Source organism: Gossypium hirsutum, chromosome A05 (assembly GCF_007990345.1).
Source record: "Gossypium hirsutum isolate 1008001.06 chromosome A05, Gossypium_hirsutum_v2.1, whole genome shotgun sequence".
NCBI lineage: Eukaryota > Viridiplantae > Streptophyta > Magnoliopsida > Malvales > Malvaceae > Gossypium > Gossypium hirsutum.
In genome coordinates, this window is record NC_053428.1 from 109,956,061 (window position 1) to 109,972,878 (window position 16,818).

At 32.4% G+C, this 16,818-nt stretch overlaps 1 protein-coding gene and 1 long non-coding RNA gene across 12 annotated transcripts; one reads left to right on the forward strand and one right to left on the reverse strand.

The window, feature by feature from the left end:
• Positions 1-9,156: 9,156 nt before the first annotated feature.
• LOC121229712 (uncharacterized) lies at positions 9,157-10,908 on the reverse strand. The gene is made up of 2 exons (XR_005927628.1): positions 9,949-10,908; positions 9,157-9,420 (listed from the first exon to the last, which is right to left on the reverse strand). It is a non-coding gene; the product is annotated as an uncharacterized lncRNA (long non-coding RNA).
• Positions 10,909-12,714: 1,806 nt separating this feature from the next.
• Positions 12,715-16,818, forward strand: LOC107902490 (nuclear transcription factor Y subunit A-3). Of its 11 annotated transcripts, none has more exons than XM_041114581.1 (7): positions 12,715-13,135; positions 14,066-14,174; positions 14,293-14,487; positions 14,893-15,005; positions 15,079-15,156; positions 15,970-16,140; positions 16,264-16,818. In XM_041114581.1, the coding sequence occupies exons 3-7, from the start codon at positions 14,301-14,303 to the stop codon at positions 16,609-16,611; spliced, it is 897 nt and encodes a 298-aa protein (XP_040970515.1). In that variant the 5' UTR covers positions 12,715-13,135; positions 14,066-14,174; positions 14,293-14,300; the 3' UTR covers positions 16,612-16,818. The 11 variants fall into 11 exon arrangements, with proteins under 11 accessions (XP_040970515.1, XP_040970511.1, XP_040970516.1 ...); XM_041114577.1 differs by having other exon boundaries at positions 12,716-13,348; XM_041114582.1 differs by having other exon boundaries at positions 12,731-13,348; positions 14,249-14,487; positions 15,082-15,156.

Below are 16,818 nucleotides of genomic sequence, written 5' to 3' on the forward strand. Positions count from 1 at the left end.
ACATTTTGCAATTTCTCATCGAGGGTTGTTTTTGTCTTATAATAATTTTTCTTCAAAGTACTTTTGTTGTCTCTCCATCTTTTTCCCAATGCCTTCTTTACATAAGCATCCGAGACCTCTAAAGCAAACCTCGCCTGCAAAAAACAAAAAACACAAGTTAATAAAGTAAATATAAATGAAACTATTTCCCAAGCATTATAGATGACATTAACATTTTGTTACCTTAATATTATCGAGGGCTTGGTTTTTGTTGCTATCGGGCATTTGATGCCATGACTCGTAGTTTATAGGTAACATATTCGGATTTCGTGCTAAAATGCCCATGTATCCAGCTAGAAGTCGAGCTTCTGATCCAACAGGCTGACCAAAACTGTTTCGTCCAACTTTGACACGCTCGACTGAATCTAACTCGTACAACTCTCTAAGTAGCGTACGTCCTCGACCTCTGCGCGTCCCACCATTTTCAGCTACAAATGGTATATTATAATATAAGAATTTGAAAAATAAATCAACTATAACAGAAACACGCATGTAAATGCATCCCGCAACATACCTTCCATGTCATCCCCTCTACCAGACTGATGGTAAGCAGTATCAGGATAAGTTACATCCATACTTGAAGAGGAAGTACTAGGCGGGCATTCTCCATGAAATAACCATTGTTTATAACCCCGAACAAACCCATCAACAATTAGATGCTCGTATACAACTTCACGATAATGCCAGTTTATGTTGACACACTTCTTACACGGGCAAAGAATCATGTTCTCTTGGCTTGCATATTGAAATGCAAAATTTAGAAAAGTCTGTACTCCATTTCGATAACCGTCGCTTACCCTTAACAAATTCATCCAAGACCGGTCCATTTCTTAGATCTTGAAGTCTGATTTTCACCAGAAATTGCAATGGTAAGTTATGTAAGTTATGTAAGTTAAATGTATTATGTAAGTTAAATGTAAGTTGTAAGTTATTATGTATTATGTAAGTTGTAAGTTAAATGTATTGTGTAAGTTGTAAGTTAAATGTATTATGTAAGTTGTAAGTTATTATGTATTATGTAAGTTGTAAGTTATTATGTATTGTGTAAGTTGCAAGTTAAATGTATTATGTAAGTTGTAAGTTATTATGTATTATGTAAGTTGTAAGTTATTATGTATTGTGTAAGTTGTAAGTTATTATGTATTATGTAAGTTGTAAGTTATTATGTATTGTGTAAGTTGTAAGTTAAATGTATTATGTCAGTCAAATGTATTATGTAAGTTGTAAGTTAAATGTATTATGTAAGTTGTAAGTTATTATGTATTATGTAAGTAATGTAAGTTAAATGTATTATGTCGACAAGATTTTTTTGTCCAAACTTAACCCTACCAACCAATTTTTAAAAATATATAATAAAAAATAATTTAAATTATTATTGAGAATAATATCAAATCATTCAAGTTTATTTTAAATATTAATATTTCTTTTAAGATAATGAGTGAGGACCGAGCTCAATTATTATTGCATTACTTTTTTCTATCGAGACCAAATTGTTATTGTTGTTGTTATTATTATTTTTCTTTTGAAAGACATTATTGAAGCATCTTTATATAATGGTAAATTCATGTCTGATTTCCTTATTATATCAATATTGCCAGTACGCAATGGTAGAACTAATACCGATCGAGATCTACAATTATTTCAATTTACTATCAATAGGAAATATTTCGATCAATAGGAATGATACCAAAATAGAATTAACTACCTTGATAAAAGACAATATAGTTGGAATCCCCCCTCATCTCCAATCATGGAAATTGAAAGAGAGAAAACCCCAAAACCACTTGAAATAAAATAACATCTGAACCATTGCCTTCACAATTACAAATCAGATTCTAAAAGAAGCTAAAATACCTTGATAAAAGTAAGGAAATTATTCTACACATATCCAACTCTTCATATTTTACAAATGCAATCTAATTTGGCAAAATACCTCACCATCAAAATCTGAATATAGAATTAACTAATATATGAGATGATAATGCATTTGTAGGATTTCCCTATTTTGGAGAAACTAATATGATAATGGATTAGTTGGCTAAATGATTCTCAAGTAAATTAAGAAAATAGAAAAGAGCAGTGTACTAAATAAAGAAAATAGAAAGAATAGCAAACCAGAAAATAGTAATGTACCGGTTTGAAAGGGTTACTGATGCTGCAAACTAACAACACCCAATTACTTCTGCATTGTTTGGGGACGGTCGCAAAAGAAGACAACATCAATGTTTTGTATTACAACCAAGCAGACGAGGCAGAAAGAAAAAAAAATTATAATTTTTTCCCACACTAAAAATATAACTTACCGGTGGTTGCGGGAGCAGAGAGAGACGGTGACGGTGACGGTGATGCAGTAGATGAGACGGCGATGGTGATGAAGCAGGCGACGGTCACGGTCACGGCGAAGCTGGTCGGGTTTGGGGAGATTAGGGACTAAGGAAGCTAGGGATTTCGGCTAAACAATTGGGGGAAACTGATGAAGAAGAATCGGGTTTTGCCTGGTTAAAAGGGCTGGAAAGAAAACGACGTCGTTTCGGTAGATAAATGAACCCACTGATAGCGGCGTTTGTAAATAAGCGCCACAAAATGTCCACATAAACGAAGTCGTTTCAGGAACAGACAGTCAAATTTCTGGCGTTTTGGCATAAAACGCCACTCACAACATTAAAAAACGACGACGTTTTCAATGACTAAACTAACAAATTTGCGGCGTTTCTAAATAAGCGCCACTAAACAAACCCAAAAACGATGACGTTTCCCAAACAGTTATGACAAAATTAACCCATTTGCGGCGTTTATTACAAAGCGCCACAAAATAAAATTACAAACGATGTCGTTCCTCAGCCAGTTAGTCAAATTTGTGGCGTTTAGGCATAAGCGCCACTCAATTAACAGTGACTAAACGACTAACGTTGCGGCGTTTACACAAAAGCGCCACTAAATTAACCGTCCAAACGATGTCATTTTTAAAAAAAGTAGGACAAGTTTCTGGCGTTTTGCCACAAAACGCCACTAAGAACATCGAAAAACGACGACGTATTCATGACTAAATGAACCTATTTGCGGCGTTTACAACCTTTCGCCACTAAGTAACCACCAAAACGACGTCGTTTGCAACGAAAAAAAAAACGAAACGCAGTCGTTTCCCTGGTAATTAGGATAATTTTGCGGTGTTTTTCGTAAAACGCCACTAAGAGCATGGAAATTTTTTTAAAAATAAGTTAATTATATCAATATTTTTTTATATTTTTATTATTTTATTTTTAATAAACATAAATATTTATGTATATATGTCATATTAAATAAAAAATTGATGTTAATTGTATCAATAACATGTGTTAACATTTTACAAACCTCTGTATCAAATTAAACTTCATGTAAACAATTGAACATTTAATCATTATTCATGTACGGTTTTTGGGATTTAACCTATTTAACAGAAACGCCTTACATATTTAATCGGAATAGTACATTGTTGAAGTTGTTTAATCGAAACCCTAAAACCCCAAATAACTATGACTGACCTAAAACCCTAAAAATTTAATCCAAAAATAACAGAAACGCCTTACCTATTTAATCGAAAAATCTCGCAGCTGTGCCAAACTTCTTTCAAGACCGACCCCAACCTTCTTTTTTCCTTTGTAAGAAGTCTGAAATTTGTTCCCTTTCGACACTTGAGGTCTGCAAATTCACTCTTTCTGTTTTGGAGGACGAGAGAAGGGTATTAAGTTAAATGTCCCCTTAAGAAACGACGCCGTTTAAGAAATTTTTAAGTCAGATTTGCGGCGCGTTGAGAACAAACGCCGTTATTGAGTCCACACTTGCGGCGTTTTAAATAAAAACGACACTAAAATTCCAAGTTCAGAATAAAACAGTGCCGTTTTCACTTATATACCGTAACATTTTTGCGGCGCATTAGCAAAAGCGCCACTAATAAAAATAGGAAACGACGCCGTTTCCTCAACTCGTTATAAATTTTTGTGGCGTTTTCCAAATGCGCCACTAAATGAAAACAAAAAACGGCACCGTGTCTTTGTTACACTTAAGGAAATGGGCGGCGTTTCTTCATAAAACGCCGGTAATACATCACCTTTAGCGGCGTCTTTTGCTCAAGCGCCGCTAATGCCTTCATCCAAGATTCAAGCCAAATTGATCCAAAATTAAAACAAAATTTATAAAATGAAATTATCAATTAATAAAAAATGGGAGAATAATGCATTTTTAAAAATTTATTTCATGATCTATAAAAATTTTTACATCAAAATATATTTTTATATTGAATAAATATAAATATTTATGTATGCAATATACGTAAATTAAAATGATGTTAATTATATCAATAATTGTGTTAATATTTTACAATATTTAGATCAAATTAAAGTTCATGTATACAATTGAACATTAAACTGTTGTTCATGCACGCTTTTAGGATTTAACCCTAAACCTCTAAACTTTTAAACCCTAAAATCTTAAGCTGCTAAATCGTTAAACCCTAAACTCTAAAACCAACAACCAGACCCCAAAATCCGAAACAATATTAATCTATTAACATGACTAAAGTAGCCTAAACCCCAAACTTTAAACCTTATACCCCAGACTCCTAAACCTTAAACCCTAAACACCCTAATACCCTAACCTTAAACCTACATCGTAAACCCTAAACTTTAAACTTTACACTGTAATCCAAAAATACTAAACATTATATAATGAACCCTAATACCCTATACCTAAACCAAATATGATAAACTAAATATATAGTAACCTACATTACATAATGCATGGTTAAAACCCAAAAATCTGTTAAGATATTTTGCGGCACTTTCAACAAAGCGACACTAATTTTAGTATAAATTAAGACCAAAACGTTGCGTTTTGTTTATGGTAAGTCGCGGCGCTATCAACAAATCGCCGCTAATACTATGCTTTAGCGGCGTTTTACCGAAATCGCCACTAAATCAAGTATACATCAAGACCAAAACGATGCGTTTTGGTTCAGATACTTGGTGGCGCTTTTATCCAAGCGCCGCTAATACTATGCTTTAACGGCGTTTCACTAAGCGCCACTAATTCTACTATACATCGAGGCCAAAATTATGCGTTTTGGTTAAGATATTTTGCTGCTATTAATATTCTTTAGCGGCGGTTTACCGTAAGCGCCACTAATTTTATATACATTAAGATCAAAACACTGCGTTTTTGTTAAGATATTTTGCGGCGCTAGCTACAAATCGCCGCTAATACTATGCTTTAACGGCGTTTCACTAAGCGCCACTAATTCTACTATACATCGAGGCCAAAATTATGCGTTTTGGTTAAGATATTTTGCGGCGCTTCTCACAAAGCGCCGCTATTAATATTCTTTAGCGGCGGTTTACCGTAAGCGCCACTAATTTTATATACATTAAGATCAAAACGCTGCGTTTTTGTTAAGATATTTTGTGGCGCTAGCTACAAATCGCCGCTAATACTATTCTTTAGCGGCGTTTGACCTTATGCGCCACTAGTTCTAGTATAAATCAAGACCAAAACGATGTGTTTCGCTTAAGATAGTTTGCGGCGCTTCCATAAAGCGTCGCTATTACTGTACTTTAACGGCGTTTTCCTATAAACGCCACTAATTCTAAGATACCTCAAGACCAAACTCTGCGTTTTGGTTAAGCTATTTTGCGGCGTTTCCAGAAAGCGCCGCTATTACTGTCCTTTAATGGCGTTTCGCGTAAACGCCACTACTTTTAAGATACATCAAGACGAAAACACAGCGTTTTGGTTAAGAGATTTCGCGGCGCATTGTGGTAAACGCCGCTAATGATGTTCTTTTATGGCGTTTAGGTCTTTGCGCCGCTAATGATCGGTTTTTAGCGGCGTTTTTCGTCCAAGCGCCACAAAATATGCCGCTAAAGACCTGTTTTGGTGTAGTGTTACTCTAACGCTCTGGTTTTCATTCGTTTTTCTCTCCTTTTGCTCTCAAGTGCTCTATTAAGCATTAAATTAAACATGAATTTAAAGGATTAAGTGTATAATATTCATAATTAAAATCGGATAATCACCAAAAAATGCATTAAGAATGAGGTTAAAACGTGTTACTTTTAGCACTTATAAAAAATTAAAAGTAAAAATGATTAAATTGAATTGAAGGGACAAAGAGGAAAGATTAGAAGTGTAATAATACCAAGAGAGTGTCATGAATCATAGATGGAATTGTAGAGAAAATTTAAGAGCTATATGGTCTTTCCATAAATACATAATTATAATAAAAAATCTTAAATTGTTGGTGAAATATGAGCCATTAGATAGTGTTGGAAATTGAAAAGGAATTAGGACCATTAGATTGAAATGATGATGGCTAAATTTTTATATTATATTTTAATATTTCAATAATTTAATTAAATATATTTTTATGGAAACTTGTAGAACTATCATCATCATTCTCAGACCACTCACCATATGTATGAAGGAAACTTTCATTTCCTTTCATTTTAGTCCTTTTCCCATCATTTTCGACCATCTCAAGCTTGAGTTCTTCAATTTCTTTCATATATTTTTAGTACAATCAATAGAAAAATCCCATAACAAGCTTAGTTTCATGTAATACAACTAGTGTTCATGTAGGAGGAGAGAGAAATTTAAGTTTAAGTGAAAACCCTAAGTGTTTAGGAAAAAGAGAAAAAGGGCGAATCTCAAGTTGGTGACAAAGGAAAGAAGATAGCAAAGGAAAGAGAGAAACAAGAATGAAGTTATCCAAGCCTTTGGTAGTAAGTACGCCAAGAATTTTATTTTATTTAACCTAAGTGTAAGTTATATGATTAATCTATATGTGAATATGCCAATGTTTAATATGAAATTGATTAGTGAGTAGTCAAGATATGTATTGAATTCTAATTACAAAATGAATAGATTAAGTGTATTGAAATAATAGTAAGAAGGGACTAAACTGTAAAGTGTACAAAAGTAGACATGTGAACTAAAATTTTGAGAAATAATGCTTAAATGAAGTGTGATGTAATAGTGAATAAATGTTAAGTGATACTATTGTGAAGCTATAGAGAACAGAGAATTTCATGTTAATAATGACTAAATTGATAAGAATGTAGATTTTATATGATACAATTGATAAATGATTTTAGTGTTAATAACGTAGTAAATGCCTATGTAGATAATATGTGAACTAGTTATATATAAATGACACACCATTAGGAAATCTTGAGTGTGCTAGTGTAGTGACACTTCAGTGCAAATCAATGATAATGCACTTCGATGCATAGTGTTAGTGGCACTTCGGTGCATTTCAGTGATTTTGCACTTCTTGAATGATAGTATAAGAACATTCATACTAGTGATTTCAGTGTTATTTGCGCATATTCCACTTGTTTAGTTGAGTCTACTGTGGGCTAATAAAAAAAGGTGATATAAGAAAATGATAGTATATTGGTAAGTGAATTATGAATAGATTGTATATGAATTTATATATTTAATGTTCTCTTATTTTAATTCATTACATTACATATATATATTAAATTCTATTTAAGTAATGGTATGGTTAATTCTTGATGTACGTATTAAGCTTTCACAAGCTTAACGCATTATTTTCCAACAAGTAGGTAAATGTTCGATTTGAAGCTTTAGAGTGAAGTTTACTACCTCAACTCATCTCTTCTCATCACATCACAAGACTTGAAAGGAAGTATGAAATCAAACTTTTGGTACTAGTTTGTGGCATGTAAATAGGTATCTTGAAGTATATGTATATTAATATTAACTAATACATTTTATGTAGTTTAAATATTTAGTGGACTGATGGATTTAGTTGAATTATGCTTTGAGTTTATGATGTATTACATGGTATTTTAAGGTGTTTTCACAGCCTTAAATGCTTGGTTTATGTATGAAAATGATTAGTATGTGTTTGGAGATGTTTAAAATTGAGTTTGGCCATTGCAAAGGCATTATCGCGACAATATGCAACTTGTGATCACGACAACAATAGCACTACTCCACTTCTTCCAAATAGTGAGATCATGGTGGCGATCGAGCCTTTCCATGGTCACGAAAAGGGATCTTAGTGACCTCATTGTCGCGACAAGCCTTTTCTGTTGTTGCGATAAGGACCTTTCTTGTGTCACCTTTATTTGTTTTGACTTCCAATCATGACCAAACAGTAATGAATGCCCGAAATTGTTTAAAATGCCTTAAATGAGTTTAATATGACTGAAATGAAGTGCAAAAAGTGAAATCAAAGATTAAATAATTGATTGCCCAAATGTGACATTCATTGCTCGGGTTACTGGTTAATCTAAGTAAGGGGTGTTACAACAATAAACCACTAATAAAAACTTACCACTTATATCCAAAATACTACCTCAAGGTCATATCTTCAATGCCGAGTCATAGTAAAAGAAAATTTTAAAAAATAAAAATATTATCTTTAAATTATAAATATTTTTTTGAATAAATTTTCTAAAATCATAACTTTTTAAAAAATTAATCATATTCTTATTTCAAAAAAAAAAACTGAGTCGTTTTCATTCTTTGAAATGCCCAGTTGGATAGGCACTAAGTTTACCTCTAGTATGATTTAAAACAATAATGATGATGAGATTAAATAATGTGATAGTTAAATTAAAGTTAGTGATGAGATATACATTAGACTCAAATGCAATGGTAGCAGTGATGTGAATTATAATGATATTAAATGCATTAGAATAATATTTGTATACAATGGAACTTATTGCATAATAGAAAATGTAATAATAAAGTATAAATAAATAAAACTTTATTTATTTAAATATTTTTGATTAATTAATATATCGTTATATAAATTTATTCATTATATTAAACGAACAGAAAATATTGAAACCCTTCTTATCAAAATAACTAGGTAAATTTTCTTTCTGATTGCTTTGTTTTTCTTAAACCTCAGTAACTTGTATTTGATTACAATAGTGTTATTAAAGTTTTCGTTTTAATTCATTGAATTATCCTTGTAACACCTTATACTTGGTCTAATTTTTAGACCCGAGCTATAGGATGCTACAACAATAAACTGAAACATTCACAAGCAGTTTATTCAACAATACTCAATAATCAATAAATTCAAGTTAATTTCATGTTAAACATGCATTATAATCAAAACCGAGTTTTAATTGGGCTCACGAAAGCCTTTGAACAAGTTCGGAACTAAATCAGAACCAATCTGAAACATATACAAAATAACAGGTAAAATGAAAAACAGGGGTAACATGGTCGTGTGATAACTTGAAGCCGTGTGGTGCAAGACCTTATGCCCATGTCCTCATACCGTGTAGCAACCTGATGCCCTGTAATAAAGGGTCACACGACCGTGTCTTGCACCTGTGTATGGCATACGGCCGTGTATGCCTAAAATACCTTGAACAATAAGCCAAATTAGACCAAGGATCCCTTAAACCACAAGCCAATGTATTAAGCCCTTGAACAACATGATACAAGACACCAAAACATACCAAATTCAAGTTAATTCACTCAACGTAAGTGTCTAACCAATATGCCTTAATTCACTCAACGTAAGTGTCTAACCAATATGCCTCATTTGGCACCACAATTTAATCATGAAACAACAACAATTCATTACCATTCATGCTAAGATTTTTCATGCCTAAACACACTTATACAATTATCATTACTTTAACCAAGATATCAATAAGTAAAGTTCAATAAGTGACCTAAAACATAAGAATCTAATTTCACAATTTAAACATACCTTAATTAACCATTTTATACCATTCAAGCCATCACTCCAAACATCAACAATGTTGATATTTGACTTGATAAGTGTTAGTTGACATTTTGTGTTGCTATGCTCAAACAAATACACATGATACCATGAATAAGCTTGGAAATTAGATTTGGTTAAATGTATGTGTGATAAATGAATACCTCTAATTTCTTTGCTATTTTTGGAGTATGATGTTTGACTATGAAATTGATGGCAAACTTTTAAGCATGTGACGTTGGGACCTTGGCATCTGATGTTACAACCTCCTTTGCTACAATGTCGTAACATCACCCTTTGGCGCTAAACTCCCACATACTCAATAATTAACATTGCAACATTAGCTTCCTTGACATCGTTACAACATTTAGTTATGTCACAACATCATCAACTATAATGTCATGATGTTGTGCTGCATTTCACAATATTGCCTCTTATTTTGTGATTACTAATAAGGAAAATTTGTGAAAACCTTACGTGATCATGGCATGGCTAATATGATGAAATGAACATTGATGTGTTTTTAAGAAATGACTAAGATGACTACATGTGAATTTGGGTAAATGAGCTTTAATATGTCTTTAAAATGTGACATTATGAAACAAGTTGGCGAGTATAATTGTTGGTGAAATGAAGGCAAGGCAATTCGCTCTCATGAAAATGGCTAAATCTTGTGTTTTGGAATGTTGATAAGAAATCTTGTGTTGAAATATTACGTTGGGTCAATTTGTGATTTGGTATAACGTTTCTCTGATCGTGTAGATCTAACACATTATAAGAAGGTTGATTGATAGATGTCTTTCTATCAATATTTAAGGGATGAGTCGTGCAAGTGTAGTAGAATTCGGTTCTTAAGCCATGTGTTACTTAGCCAGGCCTTCTTAATTGGCGTGTTTTACAAGTGGCAGGTAACACATACCCAAGTTCCTATCAAATGTGAGATAAATGGCTCATGCCAAGATAAACATTTTGCACGAGTCAAAGTGGGATAAGGCATGACAATCACATGTATTAATGAAAATAATTAAGGCATCTTTAATGGTCATTATTTGCTCATTATCGAGTAGTATATCAACTATTTAGGGTAAAAGTAGTAAAAAGAAATTTATATTAAGAGGCCGATTGTATTTTGTTTGCTCTATTATAAAATGACTAAATTAACCTCTTAATGTTAGAAAAAAAGGTAAATTTACTCGTCCATTAAAAATTCCATCCATTGTTAAGTGATTATTTGGTTTTTTTTTCAATTTTTTTTAATATAAGTGACATGTAATTAAACGATGAGTAGGATTAGATAAAAGTACCGTGAAGTTTCTTATATTAAGAGTTGGGTTGCACTTTGTTCCTTCTCTTTAAAGATGGGAAAAGTGGCATTTGTACGTTAGATCAAAAAATAAATTGGTCATTCTATTAGAAATTCTATCAATTTATCCTATTAATGTTGAAGTGGTTGAAGGAAGAACCGGATACTAATGTGACAATATTTTTAAAAATAAAAAAAATCTAAAAATAAATAATTTTTTATAATTATTTAAAAACCATATCTAAGATGAACCTAAACATATGGTTGTCCAAATTCATTTTATCTTAGACATATTTAAAAGCATAGAGAATTATTTAAAAATTGTTAAGAAATATAATATTTTTAAAATTATTAAAAACCAATAAAATTATTAAAAAAAATATTCAAAATTATCTTAGACAAATGGTTGCCCAAGCTCAAAAAGAGCTTGGACAATCATTTGTCGAGGTTCATTTTATGTGATTTATTAAATAATTATAAAACTTATAGAGAATTGTTTAAAATTTATGAAGAATTATAAGATATTATAAATAATGATTAAAATTTTTAAAAATTATAAAATTTTATTTATACACATTTAGAATGTTTAAAAAAAATTCAAATATACCTATAGACACATGTATTTTCTTATTGGAGAGTAAAAATATTTGAGTACATTACTAATAAAGTTCTTAGACTCCACAAGTAAAGTTAGGGTGATATAAATGCCTTAAAGGTATAATAAAATATTAAAAAAATAAATATATAAAAGAAATGAGACACATGATAATTTTTTAAGTCTATTTGTGAAATTAAAAAAGTACAATGCTAGCGTACCAAATATTAATCCCTTATAGCTAATCAAGTTGATGGGTCATATTTTGTTAACTTCTTATAATTTTTAATATTTTTCTTATAATTATGTGTAATTATTTTATAATTATTTAAGAAAGAATTCTAGAATGAACCTAGACATATTATTGTTTAGACTCATTTTAACTTAACTTGGACAACCATTTGTCCAAATTCATATGAGACGTTAATAGTTTTTAAATAAATTTTAGTTATTTAAAAAAATTCTCATAAATTTTAATCAATTTTAATAATTTTCTATAATGTTTTTATAATTCTCATAAATTTTTTTATAAATATTTTTTAATGTGGTAAAATGTACCATATCAATATGAGGTATACATCACACACCATGTATTGTTATTTGGTTGATTAGTTAATCATAACGTCACTTACAAGTATAAATGAATAATAAAAAGATCGATTTACTCTTTGATATAAAATATAGAGACTAATTAAACATTTTTTTGAATAGATGAGAAAAATATAATTCAACTGCATGGGCATCAGTAATATTTTTACCTAACCTTATTCATCATTTAATTCAATGTAATTTACCTAAATAAAACTTTAAGAAATCCAAATCACCACTTAACATTGAAATTTTTAATGGAATACTTAATTTATAATTTTTTTAATATATAAATACTAATTTAACCATTTTTAAATGGAAGATTAATTGTTTTGGGAGCAATTAGATTATTGTTTTTATTTTGCCAAATTTTCTCTATTTTTATTTTGATAGCAATTAAATTACTATAAATTATATCTGAAAATTTCAAAAGGGAAGTAAAAGAGACAGGTGATGTGACGGCGCGTGAGAGAAAGTGCAGTGAAATGGAGGGGGGAAGGGCGACTGAGGCTGAGGGTATAGAAGAGAGACTTACCTTGCCTTGTGTTGCGTTACATGAAGTCATAAACTTTGTAAAGAGAGCAAAAAGCGTCTGCATACTGCAGCAGTGTAGCCGTTGCAATTCTTGAAGAAGAAGAAGAAGAGAGAATTTATTACCCATTACGCCATTAACACAACACGACAAAATCACCCACCAAAATAATAATATTAATCTGACCAAAAATTGAAACAACCCTCAATAAAATAATGTAAACCAAATTAAAAAATTACTTCCTTTTTCTTTGAAATAGCAGAATTAATGATGATGCGGGTAGTGGAGAGGTAATGGTAGTGAGCTGAAAAGACTAAACCTTTTTCTCAGAAGGTAAGTAACTATTATCCCAACACATTTTCTCTTTTTATCTCAGAAAAAAAAATAGTGAGCTTTTGAGGAACAAAGAGAAACAGAGTTTTTCCTTTCCCTTTTTCTTTGGTAAATATTTTGTTTGAAAGGGAAGGAAGAGACATGCACAAATCCAAGCTTAGAAGAAAATTCTTCATGAGTGTTATTTCTCTTTCAGTTTAACAAATCCCAAAGGTATTTGTATATCATCTTCCTGATACAGATAATTTAGTTTTGTAAGGAATTTTTTCTTGTGCCTGTAAGGTTATAGAGTTTGATTTGGAGCCTGGGATGGTGGGTTTGGATTACCTGATTAATGGGATTTTTTTGTTGGTTCAACTTTGAGCACACTCTTTGATTATTTTGTTGTGGGTTTTGCATGCATGAAAGATTTATAAGTTTGAGACTTTAGAATTTATTTGAGCAAGAAATCCATCCAAATTTATCCTTGTTTTAAGTAAATGGCTGATATGTGGTTTGGGTTCTTGTATCTACAATTCGTGTTAATATATTCAGTAGCTGAACTAAAATTTGATGTTATGGATGAACGTTAACTTCCATTGATGCAATGGATGTGTGGGACTCGTACAAACTTCTTTTTATATTTGAAATAAAATTCTTTCCTTGGAAGTTTGATTTTGTTTTATGTTTGTTGATGGTTCTATGAATCTGCAGAGACTCTACCACTTTAACTTGATACTTATGTTTGAATTAGGCAGTGTAACATGGTTTGTTTTCAAGCTCAAGATGCTTTTTATGGTTGTTCCTCCTTATCCGTTGAAGTCTCTTAAAGTTGGTTTAAATAAATTTTCCAAAACCTGGTGAAGAAGGCTTACACCAATTTATTATAACAGTCTTTTCCAATTTAAACATCTAACACTATGAGTATGACAATGTTTTGTTTGTTGCTAGGTCACTGATGTGCGAGCACGTTAACATATAGCAGCAAAGATTTCTTCTTAGCACTTTCAAAATCTCTCACGGCTCCTTTTATAAGTCAGGATGCATTGAAGTTTGAATGGTAGGTTACCGAAATGCAAACCTTGCATAAAAAGGATTGTGTGTTAAGTTCTCATTTGACATGCACGAATGTAGTTGGCTGCTCATCTTGGGTCAATTCAACTGAATCTCATGTCCAGCAATCATCATGTCTGAAAGTTTAAACTTGAAGATGGGAATTGTACCTCAACACTTTCATAATGCCAAGCAGCTAAGTTTTCAATTTCAAGACCAGGACTCATCATCAACTCAATCAACCGGCCAATCTTACCCTGAAGCGGCTAGTGTTGGAGATAGCAATCTTTATGGGCAAAGTTCAATTTCAGCATCATCAGGTCTTTATATTTGCTCAATATTACTGTTTGTGAGATAATGATTCAATCTATGTTATTTATTCTTTAAGTACATAATGTGGAACCTTCTTCTTAGCAAGTATCTATTTCATTTGTTATTAGCAGCATTTTATGCTTTTAATTTGTATGCATGTTCTGATAGGCTTATCTTCTCTGATACTCTAACTAAATTGCTTAAAATAGAAGAGAGTTGCAAATCTATGCTGAAGTGATTGTTAAGTTTCACCTTGTTACCTGGCTGTAAATAATAATATCATCACTCCAAGTGTGAGCAGAGCTTGTCTGAGCAAAATAGTCCTAGTTCATCTGTTAAAATAATGCTATTTTTTTTTTCTCTTTTCTCCTTAGTATCCATATATATAATTAACTGTTCGTGTACCTGTTCAGGAGGTAATGAAACTCCTGGGAAGCTTGTTGAACATCATGCTAAATTAGCCTCGTCAATGGGAACTCAGGAATATGTCTTCTCTCCTTCACAAGTTGACTATAGCAAATCAATTGTAGGTTATTGCGTATGCTATTTGGCTGCTATTTAGATGTATCATAGTCTTATGTATCATTTGTCCTTTACAGCAGACTCATATTCCGCTCCATTGTGCTGAACCGTATTTTGGTGGTGCTGTGACTGCTGTTTGCCCACCTCCAGCTATGGTAAGAAACTTTCCACATTAATTAGGTTTGTTTGATGGCAAGCACTTCAGTCTGGTATATTATCAATCCATAGAAAAGGGGGTGGTTGGTTTTATAATCTTGTTTAACACCCTAAATAATTTCTAGAAGTCAATTATATATTTCATTTTGATGTCCTACATGTAGTCTTCTCTTCAAGGAATCTCATAAAGGTTATGTGTAGTCCTTTAATTACCAGATGCAACCTTAATGCTGTAGAAAATGAATAAAGCACAACTTAGAGGATAGGTTGTTGCTATACCATAATTTAAATCCATTATGACCTTCCTGGGGTCTTGCATTCTCCATTTATATAAAGAATGCTCAAATAATGTTATACTGGTCTTATGGATCCTTTAATATTCATCAAGTAAATCCCCAAATTCTTCTTCCCTTTTTCAAAATTAATTTCTTTCATTCTATTTCACTTTGATTCCTGCTTTACTCTTGTTCTTCTTTGCTTTTCTTATCAAAATGATTCTTTACGGGAGAAGCTTTTCTTTCATGCTCTTATCACATGAAGTTGGCTTACTATTACTATATGAAGCATGAAAATGATGCAACAAGTACCGCCGAAGCAATTCTTATTCTTGACTAATTTTGTTTATTTTAAACTATGGTTTCACTCTCGTAGTCTGACTAAAGTGGTTTTGATGTGGTTTCTGATTCATTGGGCTGCTAAATCATATGCACGAAAAATCTATTTAAGCTGCTCCCCTTGGTATGTATGATAAGACAGAAATGCACATTCGTTGTTTTCCATTTGTGAGATATTTGTCATTGCATTTGTCTCAGAGTCATCATCCTTGTATGCTAGCAATGCTTCCTGCTCGAGTTCCACTTCCTTTGGAGCTTACAGAAGACGAAACTATTTATGTTAATGCAAAGCAGTATGGGGCTATTCTCAGGCGAAGACAGTATCGAGCGAAGCTTGAGGCTCAGAATAAACTGATCAAAGTTCGAAAGGTATGCTTTTAAAGTTTTTCCTTCATACATACTGCGCATGAGCTGCAAGGTGGCCCATGATGGTAAGTCCGGTTATTTGGCTTATGATTGATATACCTTGAGTTATTTTATAAATGTTTGCAGCCCTATCTGCATGAGTCTCGACATCTTCACGCTTTAAAAAGGGCTAGAGGAAATGGCGGGCGATTCCTGAACACAAAGAAGCTCCAAGAATCCAAGCCGATTCCAACAAGCCATGGACTTGATGCATCAAGGTCTCCTCAGCTACATTTGTGTGCAAACATGTCGAATCAGCTGGAAAATTACAAAGACGCTGCTTCAACTACCACTTGCTCTGATGTCACTAGTGCCTCCAACGGTGATGAAATGCTACAGCAGCGAGATTTCAGGTTCTCTGGCTATTCTTCTCTCATTGCTGGAGCCATGCGGGGGAGTGGTGGGAACCTCCATCATCTTTCTGGTTGCGGCTGATAGATTATGGTGGGAGCACTGCAGTCCGGTGCTTCAATGAAAGATACGGCTGCTTTGTTCCGGTGGGAAGTCATCCTTGGCTCAGTTTGTTTATTTTTAATAATAGACTTGACTGTTACAAAAGCATGAACATGAAGTTATTTCTTGGCAGAACTTGATTGCTATTTGGTGTTTATGTTAGACAATAATGCATGCCTTGGTTGCTCA

Bases quoted from the DNA above. Each gene is read 5' to 3' on its own strand.
- LOC107902490 (XM_041114581.1), top strand. From the start codon at position 14,301: ATGTCTGAAAGTTTAAACTTGAAGATGGGAATTGTACCTCAACACTTT. The intron at 15,006-15,078 runs GTAGGTTATTGC...TGTCCTTTACAG, and splicing joins TTGACTATAGCAAATCAATT to CAGACTCATATTCCGCTCCA. The intron at 15,157-15,969 runs GTAAGAAACTTT...CATTTGTCTCAG, and splicing joins TTTGCCCACCTCCAGCTATG to AGTCATCATCCTTGTATGCT.